Here is a 21204-nt window from a genome sequence, read left to right on the forward strand (position 1 = left end):
TAAATAACAGTAAGACTGGTTTTAGTCGGGGTAAATGCGGCATATGAGTTCATTACTTTGTCGGTCAAACTAATTGTCCGAGTTTCGCTTGCCGGCGACGCGTCTGTCACCGTCTCGCTACGTTGAGGCTAGTGGGTGAAATACACATCTCCAGTCAATCTAGTCACCAGCGACGGCATTTGTTTCTTTTTGTTGTAGAGCGGGTTCGAAACGTTGGACTCAAAGTCGTAAGCTACCATGCGATTGACTCTGGTCATGATCTAGAACCACAATTGCATGATAATGACATTCATGAGATCTTGCGAATTGTGTGTATATTGTGAACTTCACTGTCCAGTGCCCAGTATGGTATGGTATGGAAGTTTGCCCAGTGTGGTATGGAATTGTTTTTCCATTCTTCCATACTATTTCCCTACTTTGACAGTTTTGCCAAAACCGTGACATTGATCCTACTTTCGATTTGTCAAATTGATTGCGAACCTCAGAAAATCGCTCACTGTCTATGTTCACATCTCCAATTGAAATTCATGACTCGCCCATCCCGGTCGACATCTATTTGAAGACAACAAAGTTGCTCAACGCGCATATGAAGGAAAATAATATTAGTGATAATTATTCCAATCTAAATATCATAAAAACGAATGATATTCGACCGCTGACGCGTCACAACTTGCATTTCGTAATTCGTAAATCGACCTCGCCTTCCGCCACATGCAACCTCATTTTGTCGCTTGCGTCTTATATTCTCTGCATTACTTTTCATTCATTATTCATGCCCCTTCTTTACTTCGCCCAGGCCAAGTTGGGCGTCTGATCTTAAAGACTACTCCAAGTTGTTTCGACAGCACCTTCCAATCTTTTCATTGTATCGCAGTTTTGTGGTGTTTTGAAATGATGAAAATAATAATAAAACTGATTGATTGATTGATTTCGTCCTCCTTTCCTTCCACTCCGTTAACTACCAAGGAAGCTTTAAAACCGTACACTCTGATAATGTAGAAGCTACATGAATATTGTAATCAGTTTGTTGAACTTGGCAATAATTTTCTGCGCTTTGATAGGATGACCATCACGTAATATCTATTTGGTATAACCTTAATTATATTTCGATATGCCGGCCTCCAACACGCATTGTAACTTGAAGAAACCTATTAATCTCTGATAAAAGAATGGTAACCATGATGCTGGCTAAGGAAGCTAATGAGTGTGACCCACATATTGGCTGAGAAAATTGACATTTAATCCGCTGTCGCAAAATGATTGTAGCGATGTAGAATTATTTTCAAAGATATATTCTAATGTAGTGGATTCCAATTGGTGGGGAATTTAGGGGTTTCTGGTTGGGGGTAGACTCGTTTGTAAAAATACTTCTTTACATTACTAACCTCGTTATTATACGTCTTTATGAAATGCCTATCGTATCTCTCATATTTCTTAGCTCATTAGCAATTGAGCATTTCGTATTCATCAGTGCCTCCAATTAGCGAGAATCGATTGGGCCTATGTGTGTATTTGTATATAATATAAGTTCCGTCTTCGATGATTAGGAAACCTACATCGCTGACGTCATATGATATTTAAAGAAACTGGGATATCATTGGTGCACCAGGGCTGTATGGATAATTCCATCCAAAATAATTAGAATATAAACGCCGGAACAGTGAGGTTCGCCAAGTTGCGAAAGTATGGAAAAAGTATCAAATATGGTATGGAAAAAGGCTATACTATGGTATGGAAGATTGTGAAGTGTGGTTTGGAGTATGGAAAATTCCCATTCCATTCCATACCATATCATGCCCTGCTTAAATCACAATATTTAATAAATTCAGTGTAGATTTTAGACAACAACCTATATGTGCGGAAATGTAACGCCATCAATTGTTTTCATATTTTTGTGCAAAAAGTCAACTACTGACACTAAAATATATGTTTGTTCATGTTCAAGGTCATTCCGTTGTTATTATATATAATGTACCCGTATACTCGGTTAAAGTATATTTCCTTATAACTATTGAAGGTAACTTTTCATTTTGGATCGTTTTTCGGTATAGTTCAGGAGCAGGCAAAATACGGCCCGGAACACCGTTTTGTGTAGCCCGCGAAAGACTCCAGAAAATACAATGTGTACAAAAAATTTTCCCATGACAATGACAAGTTATTGTTTTACTGTGATGTTTATTTTATTGCTGACCAATATAGTTGCATGATCTCAAGGCCCATGCATTTTCAAAGGTTTTAGTTGAGACAACAACACAGAAATTCGAAACGGAAATAACATAATTCGGATCATGAGTGTGATTTAAAATTGGCAACTCCAGCAATTTTGTTACTTTTATTACTGTATTTGGGACACCGATTGGCGCGTAATAGATATGTCCTCGATATAGGTAGAAGTATTTTTATATTTAAATCAACTGTATATTGCAGAAGCGTATATCTAAGGTATCATAGTTATGATGCTGTCTGCATTATCTGTCCTGAAGGTAAACCAAAAGTAGAATCAGCAAATCTATGAACAGATCAGTGTTGCCAATTTAGCGATTTTCGCGCTAGATCTAGCGATTTTTCATCCGGTTTAGCGCCAAAAAATATGGATCTAGCGCCTAGCGATAAATCTAGCGATTTTTGAAAAAGTATTTAGCGATTATTTAGCGCTTTTTTACCGAAAATAACCACTAAAGATCAGTTCTGGCTGACGACTGCATTGGCCATACCGGTCACCAGAGTGCGGACTCCGATGATATATAATTATAGATTACTATCTACTGATAGATAGTAGTAGATACGCAACTCCTGGCGGTTACGCATGGCCAAACAGTGTCTCTTCTTGCTGAGTAATCTAAAAGTAGCATAGTTGGCAGTGCTACATCTGGCGACCTGAACGCTGAAATTTGATATAATTGGCCAATGGCCATGATCGAAAGATGTTGTCGCAGACTCGCAGTGATTTCGAAAATACAAAATAAAATCTCGTCCGGACAATGGAACCATGCACCCCGAAACAGAGCTCAAAGTCTGAAAACCGGCATTATTGCTCCAACAATGGCACCGCCGCAACACAATGAACATAACGATGACCAACTTCGTCCAGCGATTGTTCTTATCAATGCCGATTTCCAGGCTTTGGGGGCTGTTTTGAGGTCGGTCCAATATCTGGCCATTCGTTTAAGACCAGATTAATTATATTTCATACACCGGGTCGGTCCTCGGATTATTTTCTTAAGGTCTCTACTTATAGCCGTTTCAATGTCGTGCTGTGTCGGGTCAAGTCGCATGTCGTGTACACGTGTGTCAAGTCGCATGTCGTGTTCAAGTAGGCCAACTCCAACACAGTTTAGAGAAGAAGTCAAGCGCATAACCACGGACCACGGTACATCGCATCACGTATTCACGGACGCATCGAGTAAGGCACGCTGATATAGTGAGCGGTTATGCCTGCAAACCTGGTCAGTGTTCACTGTTCACGTATAGCGATCGTTGCGCAAAGCGATCTGCTATCGAAATGCACTGCCGTTTTGTCCCGCTTAGATATGACTATTACGTATTATGAACTAGAAATATGATAAGTGACTTTGGCCCCAGACGAGTAAAATATAGCTGAGAAGAATATATCGATATAATGGTTCAATTTAACACCTTTAGCACCTTTTGCAGATTTAGCGCTATTTTTTAGCGCTTTTTTCTCAATATTTAGCGCCATCTAGCGATTTTTGACACCAGTTTTAGCGATTTTCTTCCATCCGGAGTTGGCAACACTGGAACAGATTGCTCCTCAACTGATTCAAATTTACATACGCTTCCAAGAATCGGCACAGCCGCCTTTCATCGCAAATTCTACCAAATTCGTTATTGAGGATGTTAATGTTTCTGACGCGTGTAAGTTATCATTAAATTATTGTTTGATTGGTTCAAATATATACATAGATATCATCTCCATATCATCTCCATAAAATCATTACACTTTGGCTAAGAATCCCAATTTAATATAGTGCGGCCCGCGAATGAATTCAGATGTTGAATGCGTCATGCGAGCTGAAAAACCTACACTATTGCTTGTACAGTGTGCAGGTGTCTATATACGTAAAAGTACATATTTTATGCAAAATTATTGGTTATAATGTTAGTCATGAGTCATGACAATTTATGGATCCGTGCTGACAGGGTTCTCTGATTAAAAAAGGCTAGGAACGACTACTGTTTTTACGTGTCCTAATCAGGCCTAAAAGTGCACATTCTCACGCATGCAAGGAGATCCACTATTATTGTGCTGCGAACTTGAAGCCCATTCCGGCCATTCCCATTAACCTACCTGCATCAACTCCAATTCTTTGCCGAATTTCCTCAAACAGTAGCATAATGCCTGAATGAACCATGAACCGTCTTCGCCATTTCTCCACGCGTAGTACCCTGAACATATGGCATACTTTCAATTACATGTGTTGCCTACAAGCAGTGATTCTGTTGTGGCACGTTCCGCGGGGCCGCGACCGGCGAATGTGAAGTGATACGCGATTACATACCACTATTTTACATACAATATTGCGAAAATGTCAACAATATCCGTGCTGTCTCATTTTGCGTGCGCACTGCGTATCCGAACAAAAATCGATTCTACAGCTGCGGCATATGCAGTGCAGAAATATTTTTACGCTGGTGAATGTCTGAGGCCGGAAAAGCTGGAGGTGCGGGTCTATGTATTTCTACGCGAAAATGGAATTGGCATAATGAATTAGAATATTTTAAATACTCTCACTCAAGGATGCACGCACGTTAAGAAGACAAAGTTGGGATAAACTATGCGACTATAATATATGATTGACCCTAATAGATTCCGTCAATTTTTTGGTCATAGGCCACAAGACAACAACAATCATGATATATCACACCGTAAGGACAGCAAGCCCACAATCTACCCGCCCCCTCGACTATACGCCATGTGTGCAAGAAGCGACACGGTAATCTGGTTTACCTTCGACTGTAGAGTATCCTATAAAAAAATCCGCCTCCAAGGGAATTGATGCGCCGGCGTTGCCACCGGAGTCTTCGAATACTTCGGAATCTGCGCTTGCGGCTGATGTTCCATGATCAAATTCTCTTCCCCTGCAGGCCTATAGGGTAGAGCAGGAATGCCAAACATAAGGACCTTTTCACCCGGTCGGAAATGCAATGCTTAGTAAACGTCAAAATGCTTTTATTTTTAAGCACATTTCTCTAAAAAGTTGAGATAATTAATGAAGATTACTGTCAAGTTAATAATCCCCCAAGACAAGAAATGCCGAACAGCATGTTCACTGTTCATGCTCATTTGCCACATTATACCCGCCAGGTGGCAATCATGCATCTTCACGGCAATGTCCACCACAAGACTGACATACTGACATCAATTTGTAAATCTACTAATTCCATTGTTTGTGAATGAAGGTATAGCTCAGTGGTTCCCAACGTGGGCGATTTGGCGGTCCAGGGGGGCGAAAATGACGAAGGGGGCGATAGGCGTGATTACAGTTTGTATGCCCAATTTTCGGTACAAAATATTTTGGGGGCGATGATCGGTGTTGAGCTTGAAAAGGGGGCGATGGGTCGAAAAAGGTTGGGAACCACTGGTATAGCTAGACTAGATTCTTAATATTATTTATCATGTATAGGCCTGATAATGACGCATTCCACTGAACAACAAAGGTATTGATCGGCGGTCACATTTTGCCATCATTTGGCTTGTCCGGACCGCAAGCGATTTGAATCTGTCCCGCAACTGAAATTAAGTTGACATAGCCTACCTGAGGTAGAGTGTCATATGTTTCACGTGCAAATAGTGAGTTTCCAGGCAAGTCAAAATACTACATGAAATGAAAAAAGCGATTGGAAATACACAAGCAACAGATTTTGACTTGTGAGTAGTGAGTACCCTCCAACAACCTTCAAAACTGCAAGACCTGTCTTTGAATAACACCGAAAAGCAATCGTGGTCTAAATTGTTGCACGCGGACTCACCTGCACGAAGAATAACTTCGGTTTTCCCTTCAGTGATGCACTCTTCTTGAACGGGGATAATATATCTTGGATGGAATATTTTTGATCTTTTGCGTAAAGTACGTCTCCACTGTCACCGTGAGTCAGTATCGCACAGGCGAAGCAATCACAGTCTGTGTAGTCGATATCGGCATCTACGAGAGTTAAAATTAAAATGCAATACCGGTGAATGTGAAAATGGATAATTCTGATACGAAGGCGTTAGAACTAACACTGTTTTACTGCCATCAGAAGTGCTCGTGCTGTAAGGTTGTCATGCTTGAATACTGTAAATCCCAACTCTCTTGCAGTCTCAAATAAATTGTCCCGGTCTGTGTCCGTGCCCGTACGCTCCCTTGCAGTAAGAGACGTGGAAAATTTCTGTTGATGAGATTCGCTTTGTTGAGTCACGCTGCCTGCGCTCAATAAGGTGTATTATTGGGTGTAGTGCAGAGATGAGCATGGATTAGGAGTAGGATTTGGAAAAACCGGATTTGTGAAATTTTGTCGGATTAGGATTGAATTAGGATTTGAGATATTTTAAAAAATGGATTAGGACTAGGATTGGATTCACCGATTTTCGGGGAGATTGATGTACGGTAGCAAATGGCGACGAAGTTTTTCGTCCTACCACGATTTTATATAGTTTGCAAAGTTATTATCTCAGGTACTTTCGCACTCACTCATTGTTTCATTTCTATTTAGAGAATGTAGGCTATAAGTGGAATTCCAAGTATGAATCGGATTAGGATCAGGATTAAGATTTGAATATACAAAAGTTATTGATTCGGATTAGGATTGGGATTTTAAGCTTTGGATTTGGATTGGGTTAGGACATAGCAATTTCAAATTCGCTCATCTCTGGTGTAGTGTGCAGTGTGCAGTATAGATCCGGAGTGGATGTTGACCGGATTTTATAGATTTTTACCTGAACCGGATTGGAGCCCGAGTCACCGTTTTGGTAGTGGGAATTAGATCGTAGCCAGAGAGGTGTTCTTGATGGAATGAATGTCCATTTATGCATTTTTAATTATATTTCATTCAGTGTGCATATAGAACTACGAGACACAATGTGACACAATTGTTATATTTTAAGGGGATTAGCTATAGTCGACAGCACTATTTTTCAGACGGCTATCCCCGTCATCATTATCATCATGCCCCATAATGTCTGCGGATGGACCTCGCCAGCAGTTCGTTTCTGTAATTACAAGTGTGTTGGTCCAGCCGCCGTGTACTGAGTTGCTTTTCGGTAGGAGCCGTGTATTTTCTTATAATAATATTCCTTTCTACAGACGAACTGGCCGTTACTTCATTACTGGGAGTTGACCTGCCTCTGCCCCACTCATTTATGCGCGTCTTTACCTTATGGTTGAATATTACAAAGATCCCACGATCTTTATGACTCATGTTGTATTGAAAGAATTTGTCCGACTTCGTCTCTTTGTGTGACTTACTCTTGCTGGCAACCCCATCGTCATCTTCGCCCTTTTCGACACTGCGAGTGATCCATTCAATACAGAGCGATACAATGGTATTCTATATGTCAGGGGTATCAAACTAATTTTGGTCCGCGGGCCGAATTCAAACCTTTTGATCGCCTGCGGGCTGGACCAATCAAATTATCTCAAAGTCTGTGTATTTACTTTGCACTGGAATCCTAGCCTGTATATATTATACAGTATAGGCCTACATTATATTGCGGGTTATTGGGCAACGCTTTTATTCATAAAAATGGTAGTGGCCAAAATACGATAATTGGCCGATTGAAGGCAGTTAAAAACCTCTCAAATGATGGATCTAACGACGGCATAACTTCGCATATCTTTATGCCCCCTTTGTTTTAGTCGTGGTCCGACGTTGGCCCGGGCATGCATTGTGAGGAAGATAGTAGGGATGGTGTGAACCTCTGAAAGGTTCAGGCAGACTTGGACAACTAAACAAATTTCAGCTTTTTTAAAATTAGATTAGAATTAGTATAAGAGCATAAAAAACATTTCACAAATTAGATTAGAATTATATTACTTGCATTTCTCTCTAATATAGTGAAATTAGACAGCTAGAATTATCTAGTTGTCCAAGTCTGGGTTCAGGTTCGTGTGATCGCGAACCTTTTTGAAAGGTTCTGTACGAACGCGAACGTGAACCTCATGACGTCACGTGACGTCATATTGCTAATTCCAACCCTACATTTCAGTGAAGTGAATGATGTGATGTGATGTACTATCGTAATATGCATCATGACATCGTAAAAACTGTCGCGTTACACTTTTGCAACTAACGGAAATTTGACGTGCCACAATTATAGGTAGAATATTTTAGAATTTAACAAGATAGCGTAGTGGTATAATCCACAGCTGCAACGCCAATGGGTTGTGGGTTCGAGTCCGACCGAGGTCGACTCCAGAATTACCACCCAAGTGTAGGAGGTTTATCTAGGCTCCTCCTCGCCACCTCATCCGCGTAAGCGATGTCGTATAAAAGCCTGGAAGTGGGCCATACTACAAGTCGGCAGTTACGGAATCAAAAAATAAGAAATACCGGCCTGGTGTAAATGACCAGTGTAGTCGACAAACACCATGAGTACCACAAACAAGGATTGATCTGATATAAGAGCATTTTAGCAGTGTAACCCAATGTAGGTTTCGGGCCAGACTTGGACAATTAGATAATTCTAGTTGTCTAATTTCACTAAATTAGAGCAAAATGCCAGTAATCTAATTCTAGTCTAATTTGTGAAACGTTTCGATGCTCTAATTCTAATTCTAATCTAATTTGTGAAATGTTCTTATGTTCTAATTCTAATTCTAATCTAATTTGTGAAATGTCCGTATTCTCTAATTCTAGTTCTAATATAATTATTGTTTTCGTGGAAATGCCTCTTTGACCGAGGCATACTGCACTATTGCAGTGAGTTAACAAAAATATCTCCTCTTGCGCAAGGAAATCCAGTGCTAAGCCGCCATCGCCGTACACCGCGCAGTCATAGTAGATATTATGACGAATAATAGCCTGCTAGAGTAGCTTGTAGTCTGCGAACAACATTCTAGTTTTTGAAACTTTACGTTAATACCTCGCCGTTCTGACTAACACGGGCGATGCCCATGGTTACCATAAAAGAAGTAGTATTTCATTAAAGTATCGTAAAAATCGAGCCAAGCTTGGTGTACAGAAGTTTTCAATTCTCATGGGTATGGGAATGCACTGTTGTTGTTGTTATTGTTTATTAAATAAAAATATGTGGCGCTTATCGCCTGACGGCCTTTTGCACCACGCACTGTGATTTGATATGAACTGAATTTTGCTGTATTCATTTCCCGTATACAATTTCATTCAATTTCCAAGTTTTTTGAAACTGAGTACCTCTAATTCTAATTCTAATCTAATTTGGAAAAAGTTTAGTAGCTCTAATTCTAGTTCTAATCTAATTTGGAAAAAGCTGTGTAGCTCTAATTCTAATTCTAATCTAATTAGAGAAAAACTGTGGAGCTCTAATTCTAATTCTAATCTAATTCAGAAAAGCTGAAAATTTTCTAGTTGTCCAAGTCTATTTCGGGCATGCTCCTGATAAGTAGGCTACTGGTCATGTCATTGCCAAAGTCACATTATATCAGCGTTAGATTTACCTTAGAATATTGGAACAAATAAATAACAACAACAACATAAAGTGAAAATTAATAGGCCATAGTAAACAAATGTTCAATCTCCCAACCATCCATTGGTGTTATAGCTGTCGAGCGTACAACTTTTTTACTCGCCGCCTTTAATCGCGATAATAACATGGATGGAGGTTGGAGACACACAAGATATAACTAACTTTATACATCAAGGAGGCAACAGAGACCAATGGTTGCCATACCCACCTGCTTAGATAGCGAAATCCGCTACGTTACGCCCGCTACGACCTTTTGATATATTACTATTTCTCATAACTAGGACAATTTTTTACCTTTAAATGGAAAATTTTGACATAAAAAAATCAAAATTTTGACAATTTTTGGCCTTAATAAACTTAATTTTCACCAAATTTTTACCTAATGTATGCAAATTCGGTGTTTTCCCACATCATGTTAGAATTGTACTACTCATCATTCTGGTTCGAAGTGTCCGTCTTTACAAAGTAGTTCGGCCTGACAAAACTTTTTTGACTTCAAAACTGACAAATTTTTTCATGAAGAAACTTGATTTTAACGAAATTTCGCTGTTGACGTTGTGTGATTGGTGGTCAATCTCACAGCAGAGAGTCACCAAATATTCACAAACGAAATCTGGATATTTCGAGCAAACTTTTGTAACAAAGCAAGTAAATTTTTGTGATTGTCAAGTTACATATGCTCGTTTAGTATTGAGTTTTTTATGCTGCCAGCGCCATTGATAGAGTGACCAAAGATGTTATAATGAAGTGAAAATTGTAATATATGAAAAAGGTTCACAGTGCAGAACCTACCAAGGTTTGTAAACCTTAAAATTTCTGAGGTTCACACACAGAACGCGAATCTGAACCTCGCGTTCACACTATCTCTAGAAGAAAGGAGATTCAACTGTAAACACGGACGCTGTAATTTGGTTCATTGTTAATGTTATGAAATCACCACTCGGGTTTTTCACTTTCTCGGATGCCGGAGACGATTTCGGTCAGCTGTCCTAGAGCTGTGCAGGCATATATCATTATATTATATGTGTGACTTAGTATCCGTGCATACAATGGCTGAGTCTTGGCGTTTCAGATTTTTTAGGTAACTATTTGTCCAGAAAAATATGAGCATGGTGTGCACTTTCTTGCCTTCTCGCTAATTTTCATGACTTGATCGTAAGGGTGACTGGAGTCGAAACGCAGCACTGACGTCGGCTGGTTGATTATTTATGGTTTATGAACTTTTGAACATGTTGAACATTTGCAGTCTCGAGGGATAATTCACGTGAAAGTATTTCTTATTAAAAATCATAAATTTTGATATAAATGTGCTGAACAGTACAACTATTTTTTCTTTTCCTCAGAATTTCTTCGCGGGCCGTATGAAATCGCCTGACGGGCCGTATGTTTGACACCCCTGCTCTTTATCATACCATGTTATACTTGTAGATTGTCTTCTTGATGACGGAACGACTTTTCGCCGGTCCTGCTCATTTGGTATCGTTTGTGGTAGTCTAGTTCTGGGCGACAATTCTGCAACGTTACGCAGTCTTTTCATTTCGATGATAGGACAGTATCTAGCTACCTACCGATAAACCAAGAACCACTCGCAATTGCATATGCTCGGTCATGGCCTACTGTTTTTAGTAGGCCATGGCTCGGTTTAAATCCTACCACTTACCACCGTCTGTGAAACTACCAGCTTCGTGCGTAACGTTGGACATTGCCACTTCAAAGCTCGAACTGTGTAATCCTCGACCGGTTATCGCTAGCGCTCATTGCCTATCCTTCGTGTATGCGCAGCAAAATACATGACTCAAACGCCATCCTCTGTCGATCGATTGTTGAGATTGCCTAACTTACCTATGTCTGACACTGTTTTGCGGCAATTTCCTACGTAACCGTACGTGTAGTTTCCGCTATGGCGTAAATCACGTTGGTGATTAGAAAATGCCTCAAGTGGCGGATTTTGTTGACCTCCGGCACTCGATTGTTTGCGCGCGTATTTACGGTTTGATTTAAAGAAGTATCCAACTTCTCATCGGTGTTATCGACGCCAGGACGCGATAATGTTTTATAACGGCACATCTTTACACCATGTACAATGCCCCTATCAACATGCCTATACCTTGTATGAATGCGTGGCCAGAATTGAAATTTGATGGGGTAACTGCTATTACAACAATAAAATGTTGTCCCAGATACATAACCATCGCGTCAAAATCCGTGTATTCCGAAATTAGGAAGACAATGTTAACTACGTAACTAGAACTACATTTGTACGCACGTATGCAAATCAACTTTAATTGTACCATTTAGACCTACTTGATTTATTTGATTGTTCGAATTTCAGTGCTATCAAGATCATTGATGTATCCTCGGAGATTTCTTATTGCTGAAACCATTTTTTGAAAAATCAATTTCTTTATTTATAAAGATACGAATAACCATTTTTTAAACTCACCCTAAATAGGATACACACAAATGAAATATTAGCATAAATCAAGTGGAAACTTGGTGCAAACATTGCTTCTGTCTACTAAAAAATTATGTAGTGAAAATCCCGTCACGTGACGTTGTTCATGAGGTCAGCAGCGGTAGCATTCGTAAATATTTTGCACACATTTTTTCTTCAATTCCGTAACCATAATAATCATCCAATACTCTCCATATCAGTTATCCCATGATCTTATATTTATCAACAGAAATCATTAAATCATTATGACTCATCTTCCGGTGGAGTTTTGGGAAATTCTAGACCACGCGCAAAGGAACGGAACATTTACGTATCCAATTTTGTCGCTCATTGAAGAAAATATCCAAGCTCAGAACAGGTAATTTGCCACCACACACTGGTTCAGGCGTACGTCATAAATATTCCAATTTCGCTAGTTTGACGATCAATAAAATCGAATCACTCATCGTCGAAATCATCAGCGACATCGCTTCGTTGAAGCCTCCCATTCTTCAATACAAGTACGTAAGTCAAAAGGTTGATATCGTAGGTGGATGGATATGTGATTGTTGTAATAGCTGTAGAAAACGTTGGGAAAACGTGCAGTATATCGAGGGTTTTGGACTGCAAGTGAAGGAAGACTGTGTGAAGACTACCGTGTCTCTGTACAGGAGCGGATCAAGTTACAATTTTGGTACCGTTTCGTTTTTGACTATTATATGCAAGCCTGGGGTCGCCAACCTTTCGTATTCAGTGTGCCGAAAGTTAAAATGTCCGCACATTCGGTATATTCGTATGTATTTCCGATTGATTCAAGGCTACTGTACGAAACTCTATGATTTTACGTACTTGCCGCCCTTTAGCCATGCCGCACACTTCAAAATTCAGACTTGAGACGGCTATATATAGGCTAGGGCAGGCCTGGGCAAAGTGCGGCCCGCGGAGCTATTCCGTGCAGCCCGCGAAGGGTTGCTTGAAAGTGAAAATATAAAACCTACTTTTTAATGTTGCTGCGTGGACTAAAACCATAGGATGTATAAACTGAGCCGGAAATACGTTTATACTATTAAGCCGGTTCGTTAACATGCCGTGATTACGCAGCCTATACGTAGGCCTACCTCACATGCCTAATCCAGATTCAAAGTAAAGCAAATGTAGCAAGTTATGCCGTTACAATTAACGTTACAAGAAGAAACCAAACTTCTTTCATGCCATTGTCACATTACGCATTACACGGTATGTGTTTCAAATTGTTACGTGATGCGTTTCCAAATCCCTAATTCGTAAAACAAGTCAATCAGTGCCCGTGATTTCTATGAGTAAATCACCACTCATAAAGGATGCCAAAAAAAAGAAAGCTCTAAAGCTGAAATTCAAAGATATTTCGGAGGACTAAATATTTGTTTACTACCCGTCTTTTTAGTAGTTAGTGCCGAGCACGTCGCCGTGTTTAAGGTTCTATGACAAAAACGCGAAGATATACACTCGATCAAGTGACGGCGGTATAACTGCAAGCTTGGCTCACCAACAAAGTCATTTCGGCAAGCTGCACACTTCTCGGAAACCAGCTACCAAGACAATAAGCTTTATAGTATTCCCAGGACCGGAATTGCGGCACCCTAAACCCCTCAATTGAGGGCGAGCTCGAAGGGCGCCCAAAATGATTTCGTGAATGAACATTAAATATAGAGTATTTTTTTGAAAATTTATGCAACTTCTGTCAAACTTTCTCATGCTATATGCGCGATTGAGAGATTGGTTTATAGAACTGGGCACTTCGGCGTCAGCCATTACCGCGCCACGACGCATCAAGACATATGAAGTTTTGGCCAACTCGGGATTCCGATAAGGTACTGCAATTGCAACTGCTGATCAAATTAACTAAGTAAAGGAAAAAAAAGCTGGACAGCGAGAAATCCTTGGCCGAAAAAGACTGCCATTGTGTTGTGTTGACCGAAAACCACGGTGTCCAATTGTCCATAGGCAATATTTCCCAGTGAATAATATATACCAATTGGGAATTGTGTGCGTCTTTCATTTAGTAAGCATTGGCGGTTTCAATATCTTTTCACATAGAAGACGGGAGGTCACGAAATAACAACATGTAACGAAGTAATTATACCAACGTTCCCTCCCGAATATATCCAAGACAGCACCTCACTTAGCTCTAGCGGTAAAATCGAGTACGTGGGTTGAGAGAGATATAAAAAAATACAGCAATATATATTCTATTACCAATATTGACCGATTGAATCATGAATCATGGAAAAATTCCGCGTTTCGCGCGATTAGGGCATAAAACGTTGCCAATTAGTGTATACAAAAAATCTCGCCCAGAAGTGTAGTGTTAAAAACGTGCATCCCGCTGGGGTCTGGTCTTGGGGCGAAGCCCCCAATAGTTTGGTTATTAACTCTATATGGGAGGCCCAAGACCAGCGTTTGGGGGGCTGACGACATGCTGTTTCGCCAATCCCAAATACATTTTAATGTATTGATAGAAAAACGCGGATAGGGGTTTAAAGAGAGTTTAAAATGTATCATGGTTAATATTGTTTCAAAATATGACGGCAAATAAATATTTGTTTTGTTAATTAACCGTCAATTTTTCATTCCCTAATATCAACTCATCCATCTCAGCACGATTTAGTGTAATTCACTGCTTTCAATTTAGAAATAAAATCAATACGCTGGAGAATACAGCTGAAGTTTCTGACTCGGCCCGCCAACATATTCTCTGCTTCTCATTTGGCCTGGGGAGAAGAATAACTGCCCACCCCTGGGCTAGGGGTAAATGTATCAGCAGGGGAGATAGCAAAGTGCTGTCGATAAGCGCCTACCGCCCAGGCGGCCGCGTTGGAGGTTATTCTGGGTTCTTCCCCCCGCGGCTTCAAAAAAAAAACAGAAAAAGATCCGACGAAAGAGCGCACTCACTAAGAATGGAAAGAGCAAGAAAAAGCCGCGAAAAGAGACGAACATCGAAAAAGGAACCGTGACATCGGGCATTAGGCCGAGGTGGATGCCAGTTTAAGATACCGCAACTGCTCGTTCGGCATCCTCGGTATCTGTTCATTACATCGCATTGTGTGTTATCGCATTGTACATTGTGTGTGTCTGACGATTATTGATTATCATGTATGAAGTACTATATGGTGTTTTTCAGAGTTCGAAAGAGGATAGATGGTTTAATTAGTCTTTATAGAAAACCAAATAAAATCGTGGAAAAGTTGAAAATATAGGATTATATAAAAATATTCTTTTGCTACATTTGGTGGTCACTGGTCATGTTTTGACAATTTCGCATATAGACTCGCGCCAAATCCTTTGGAATGCCATGCGTGCTAGGGATTGCTGACCCCAGATGTCAGCTGTGAGATATTAATCTTATTCCTCTTGAGCTTTCGATTTTTACAGGATTGATTTTGAAAGTACTGTGTATGATACATCGAATGATTTTGACAAACCAGTCGGCGACTAAAAGGGACATATTTTACAATGACCCTCAGGTATTGTTTTCATATTCGATATTAATGGATGTTGGCGGACGAAAATATTTTCGAAAATATTTGACCTTATCGCAATACCGCGTGTCTTAATTAGATCTCTGTAAACTTAGCCCTCCTCACCACTCTCCGATTGGCAAACACATTTTAACGGCAGTTGAGAACGGGGACTTTTAACCACTTCGAAGCAGAATTTGCCTATGAAATAGTAGGTTACATGAAATTTTATAGCAAATAAAGTTTTATAAATTATTATTTGACATCGGATATGAATTGATGTCTGCATAATTTTATGATTCGCTTGTCTGTCCATGTGTTTCCGCTGAAATGCCATTTATTCCAGCTGTTCAAGAGTCAAACCACGGTAAATCATATTGTCGACGACATAGCATGCATGCTCGATGTCCCGAGATATGTTTTGAAAGTTGGCGCCACCTCCAAAGGCGTCGTGGCCGGTGATCTACAGTTTTCAACCGACGATGGTAACATCATAGACTGCCGTGATATATCAACGGTACCGACGAGTTCAACTGACAAGACAGTACGCGCGGATATGTAACAGTGGTGCATATGCAATCCACAGGGACTGTCTGTACCTGGACGCATTCATGCCATACGCGAGGTCACTTCCGACAGTGCGAGATTTATACTGGTTGTAGAGAAAGACGCGTCTTTTCAGAGATTGCTGGAGGAGGAGCTACCGATGAAAATGTCTTGCATTTTGGTAACGGTACGAAATTTAATTTCTATGTGAAGAAGAATGCTCCTTTGGGTGAAGAGTTAGATGTGTGAATACTACGTATGTACAGGGTAAAGGTGTTCCGGACGTGGATACGCGGATGTTTACAAAGTTGCTGAGCGACACTTTACGCGTTCCAGTATTCGGATTATTCGACGCTGACCCGTATGGTAAAGACTTATAGGTCACATGCTAATAGGACTGAAATCCATGTAGATGAGAAGTATTCTTTTACAAATTATTAAAATAATGAGAGAATTTGTAGAATTCAATAAGCTTTTAAAGTTTTTGATTAATTAACCTGTGTCAGAGATACTAGACCTTTCACCGCAATGGCCAACGCGAATTGACCAGTTAGCAATATTGCCCATGGACTTCGAAATTTTTGGTACACCGGATCTGCTCCTCTGATCAAGACCTAGCCCTTGCAACCTTACAAATCGCTCTTACCGCCGCCGCTTATTTGATGATTGTCTGAATATAAGTTAGAGAAAGAACGGGCATTGGAAGGATAATTCTACTAATTTTCTACAGGCATCGAAATCATGTGCGTTTACAGATTCGGGTCATTGGTAAGCTGGCTTGCTTTTATTTGCCATGGCCATTCGTCCTGTAACTATTTTATTCACGTGCAGTCGCTTGCCTACGATTCGGGAAACTTGGCGATTGACAATTTTCGCTGGATCGGATTGTTGCCGTCTGATGTAGCGACGTACGTATGCATTCGTTAACTTCTGCAGGATCAGTCTGTACTATGTAGCGTATGAATGCCGATGATGAAATTGGCATCAGAATTTAGGCTTAGCCGCTTAGAATTCGCAGTTGTAAGTTATTTGCGGTATTCATGGTGTTTGTCGACTGCTAGCCTATATGGTCGGTCATTTACACCAGGCCAATTTTCTTTGTTTTTATTCCGTAGATGCCGACTAGCACGGCCCACTTCTAGGCTTTTATAAGATGCAGCTAACACTGATGAGATGGCGAGGAGGAGCCAGTGTTGTAACCAAGTCGCAAGTCAATCTCATTTTTATAGTTTTGACTCTGGAGTCAACTCGAATCATTTTCAATTCACCACCGAGTCAATTCCGAGTCCAAGTCATGAAGCAGAGGGTCGAATCCGAATCATGGTCATGGTATTATGACCCGTGTCCAAGTCCAAGTCGTTGTGTTGACTGCTCAAGTGCTCAGTTTCCAGTTAAAGTCTCGTTAAACTCACCTTTTTATAACTATGTTTGGTCATATCGAATGGTTCGCATTTATAACATACTAATTTTCCTCACTTTTAGAAATTTTTGGTCGCATTTTCAAGTACCAGTACCAAAAGACGAAATCCCAATAGTGTGATTACTTTACTATTCTTCGAATAATGAAATGTCGGCCTTGGCAGTTTGAGTCTCGAGTCATATGACTTGGTTCGAGCCATGCGACTCGAGTCCACGACGAGTCATTGCCGTATTTTGAGAAAATGACTCGAGTCATCATAAAATCGCGACTCTAGTCATTACAACCTTGAGAGGAGCCTATAGATAAACCCGCGACGCTTTGTTGCGAATTCTGGAGTCGACCTCGGTCGGACTCGAACCCGCAACCCATTGGTATTGCAGCTGTGGATTATAGCACTACGAAAATCAAAGAACCAATGTAATTACAAAAATTTCGTGTCATGGTGCACATAGCCTGAAAAAGGCGATAAGCGCCTTTGTGTTGTGCAAATAATAATATTAATATTAACCACAACGCGATATCGCCATCCCAAAATTCTCAGTTGGTCAGTGTAAGGTTCTGCATGATGGCAGAAAGATATCACAACGTAGCCGCCCAACTAATAAATACGCTTTACCACACATTCACGGCGTGAGACAGTCAGACCACAGTGTTCTTGGTGCAGGACATTATGCCTGACAGAATCTCTCTTACAGGTTAGGTTTGTTGCAGCAGTCACTCATACCATTTACCGATGGGGATACGAGAAAGTGCAGGGACTTGATTAATCGACCATATATGGCAGCATTTCCGGACATCTTGCATCAGGTATTGGTCAAATGACTTGCTGACACCATCCAAACGTTGCGGGTTACACGTTTCCATAATCAGGTGACGCTGATGCAACAGCTACAATGTAAAGCAGAACTTCAAGCCTTGGAGCTCATTTCACAATCGTATCTTACCGATACCTTGATACCGTCGAAAGTTGAAATGGGCGAATGGATATGAAACCCGGATAAAGCCGTGAATGTACATTGTGATGAAATCGGAGTGCGGAATTCTAGTTATTAAATCAGTTCGGGATTCAAAAATTCCCACAAAAAATCCTTGAATTCATAATAATGATTGCATGGACCGCACAGACGCGACCAGGGTTAGACGACTTGAGCAGTTCATTCCAATATTGATACACGATTATAACACAGTAGCCTGGTTGGTGGCAATGTTCGAGAAAGTAAATAACACGAACAGAAATGTTGCTACGAAAGTTCCATCCCTGCATTTCATTACACGATGTCCTACACACCCACACTCTGCAGCTGTGCGTTGGATTTGAATTTCACACTGTATCGCCGTCACGAGTGACTTTCATAACTGCACATTATCACGTATCTCTGTCTAATATCAATTGACAAAAGACGGAGATAAGTGACTTTCGGAGAGATGCATACCAGATCGAAGTATAGCAAACGAAGTGTGCCGATGAAATGGGCAACTGTCTATACTTGTAGCCTGAGCATAGGGGGATTTATACACTGCATGTTGACGGAGTATAGAATATGATGGTACATCCATCGCGTTATTGGCAATTGGTAGTTTTGCTGGAGGGATGTAAAAATCGGTGCATATCGAACGAAATAGTGGTATGCCTGAATGCAGAAATATTGTCGTTGACTCAACGTGTAAATCTACGATTGGAAAATTACTGTAGATTTGTGGACCACGTGAAATATCATTCAAATTGGTGAAATGGTCTATTGCACTAAGAATTGTCTTCATTGGCTTAATTAGATCTATAGATTTATGCTCATTCGGTAACAAAGCGATTCGTATTTGATGTTTGCAATTGTTGCGTTATATTTAGTCATCACTATACTTCGCTGCTGAAAAGAAAAGTCGCCCTCTTAAGTTTGATTCTGACTAATGCCTTGAACCAAGATATAGCCTGGATTAAGAATTAATGGTGAATACTTTGCTCTTTCAACGTAACAATATCGCATCTGTGACATCACATTGACGTTATACATCATTAGGTCGGTAATTCATGGATAACTTCTCTTTTTACTACAGCATCGCTCAGTTCGTATCAATGCAGAAGTAAATACCTCATATGGTAATGGCGAGTGAGGTTTTAGCATGATATAGTTTGGACGGATACAGGTGCTGAATATTTGATACTTTGTATTAGACAGAAATGGTCAGTGTCTAATTACTTGTACTTTTTCGTAGTACTCCATTGGGGTTTCCCCAGCACCGTAACTGCCGCACCCCAAAGCCCCAATTGGGGGGGGGGGGCCGAGCTCGAAGGGGGCCCAAAACTATTTCGTGAATTAGCATAAATCATAGAGTATTTTTTGAAAATTTATGCAATTTTTTCAAATGTTTTTCGCGCTGAGCGCGAATTCAAGTAGCCATTTATCTATATTATTGAGTATTGGCCCATTACCGCGCCACGACCCACCAAGACAAACAATCAAGTTTTAGGCCATATAACATGCGACTCCAAGAAGTGTGCCATAACGATCGGCAGCGGGAAAAGCTTGGCCGAAAAGGTCTATGCCCTTATGCAGACCTAAGACTTCGTTATATAGGCTATACAAAATACATATAGGTTAGGCTAATTGTCCATAGGCGCCTAAATCACTGGCGCCGAATGTTCCTGTCTTTACAATCTGAACCTCACAAGACAAATACTATCCCGCTGGGAAAAATTTTATGCCAGTGAAGAAATACCATTTTGAAATCGTGTGCGTCTCTTAGTTTAGAAGCCTACGTTTGGGCGATTCTATATTTTTTGATATAGCAGACTGGAAGTCACGAAATAACATCATGTAACGAAGTCATATCAACGGGTCCGCCCGCCCGAAGATGTTTAATCATTATTTACGGGCTTGCCCGTTATCAAGACACTTCGCTCAGCTCTACCGGTAAATCTAATTACGTGAGTAGAGAGGACAATAAATTGATACCATAATATATATGCAATCGCCGATCTGATTGACCGATTTTATCATAAATTATCGAAAATTTTCGCGCGTCGCGCTGGCTCACAATACAGTACAGATAATTTCGTGACAAACGCGAACAACGTGATGGGGGGTCGTTTTATCACCCTATGGGAGCCCAAGACCCACGTTTTTGGGGGCCTGACGAGGTGCTGCTTCGTTCCTGTCAACTGGTATACGCCCGAAGATGTTTAATTATTATTGAGTGGGCCTACCTTTTCAAACACACCTCACTCAGCTCTACCGGCAAATCTGAATACGTGAGCAGAGAGAAGATAAAAATTGATAACAATATATGCAATTCCCGATCATACTGTCAGATGAAATCATGAATTCTAGAAATTTTCCGCGCTTCGCGCGCTTAGGCGACAAAAGCTGGTGACTAAACAAACTCCCAATGAATAGGATGAATAGCGGTAAACAGTGTATCGCTAGAGGGGGGTCTGGGGGGCGAAGTCCCCTCAGAAGTTCGGTCTATAACCCTATGGGGGGCCCAAGACCAAAGTTTTGGGGGGGCCTGACGAAGTGCTGTTACGGCCCTGGGTTTCCCCACTTGCAATACTTGGTTAGGTTGGCTTTAGACTATTTCCACTTCTTCGTAACGGGTTTTATGGCAAAATTACTTACTTTCGTACCATTTGGATTTTTTAGTTAGG

General features: G+C 40.6%; 2 protein-coding genes across 5 annotated transcripts in view; one reads left to right on the forward strand and one right to left on the reverse strand.

Annotated features, from left to right (window-relative positions):
* LOC145433484 (caspase-7-like) overlaps nt 1-11585 on the reverse strand; it is a 12129-nt gene extending 544 nt beyond the window's left edge. Inside the window, exons 1-8 of one of the 3 annotated variants that reach the window (XR_013913112.1) lie at nt 11325-11583; nt 11077-11176; nt 7375-7507; nt 6243-6390; nt 5992-6164; nt 4970-5108; nt 4310-4407; nt 57-260 (exon numbers count right to left, since the gene is read on the reverse strand). Coding sequence is in view for 1 of the 3 variants with exons in the window: in XM_080310601.1 (XP_080166727.1) it covers nt 4310-4407; nt 4970-5108; nt 5992-6164; nt 6243-6390; nt 7375-7507; nt 11077-11176; nt 11325-11367 (834 nt within the window). In the remaining 2 variants the exon portion in view is untranslated. Of the gene's footprint in view, nt 1-56; nt 2510-3754; nt 4408-4969; nt 5109-5991; nt 6165-6242; nt 6391-7374; nt 7508-11076; nt 11177-11324 lie in introns of those variants that run through there. The other 2 variants (XR_013913113.1, XM_080310601.1) reach the window with 2 other exon arrangements.
* The window catches only part of LOC145433481 (meiotic recombination protein SPO11-like), a 22447-nt gene extending 3765 nt beyond the window's left edge, over nt 1-18682 (forward strand). For both annotated transcript variants that reach the window (XM_080310595.1, XM_080310598.1), the window contains exons 2-12: nt 12349-12477; nt 12536-12619; nt 12677-12792; nt 15510-15601; nt 15942-16112; nt 16182-16328; nt 16408-16507; nt 16872-16909; nt 16973-17049; nt 18257-18368; nt 18432-18682. In XM_080310595.1, coding sequence (XP_080166721.1) covers nt 12365-12477; nt 12536-12619; nt 12677-12792; nt 15510-15601; nt 15942-16112; nt 16182-16328; nt 16408-16507; nt 16872-16909; nt 16973-17049; nt 18257-18368; nt 18432-18551 — 1170 coding nt within the window. In that variant the 5' untranslated portion in view covers nt 12349-12364 and the 3' untranslated portion in view covers nt 18552-18682. The remainder of the gene's footprint in view (nt 1-12348; nt 12478-12535; nt 12620-12676; nt 12793-15509; nt 15602-15941; nt 16113-16181; nt 16329-16407; nt 16508-16871; nt 16910-16972; nt 17050-18256; nt 18369-18431) is intronic.
* Nucleotides 18683-21204: the final 2522 nt, after the last annotated feature.

Source organism: Botryllus schlosseri, chromosome 2 (assembly GCF_051294905.1).
Source record: "Botryllus schlosseri isolate E-star chromosome 2, Bs_hap1, whole genome shotgun sequence".
Lineage (NCBI taxonomy): Eukaryota > Metazoa > Chordata > Ascidiacea > Stolidobranchia > Styelidae > Botryllus > Botryllus schlosseri.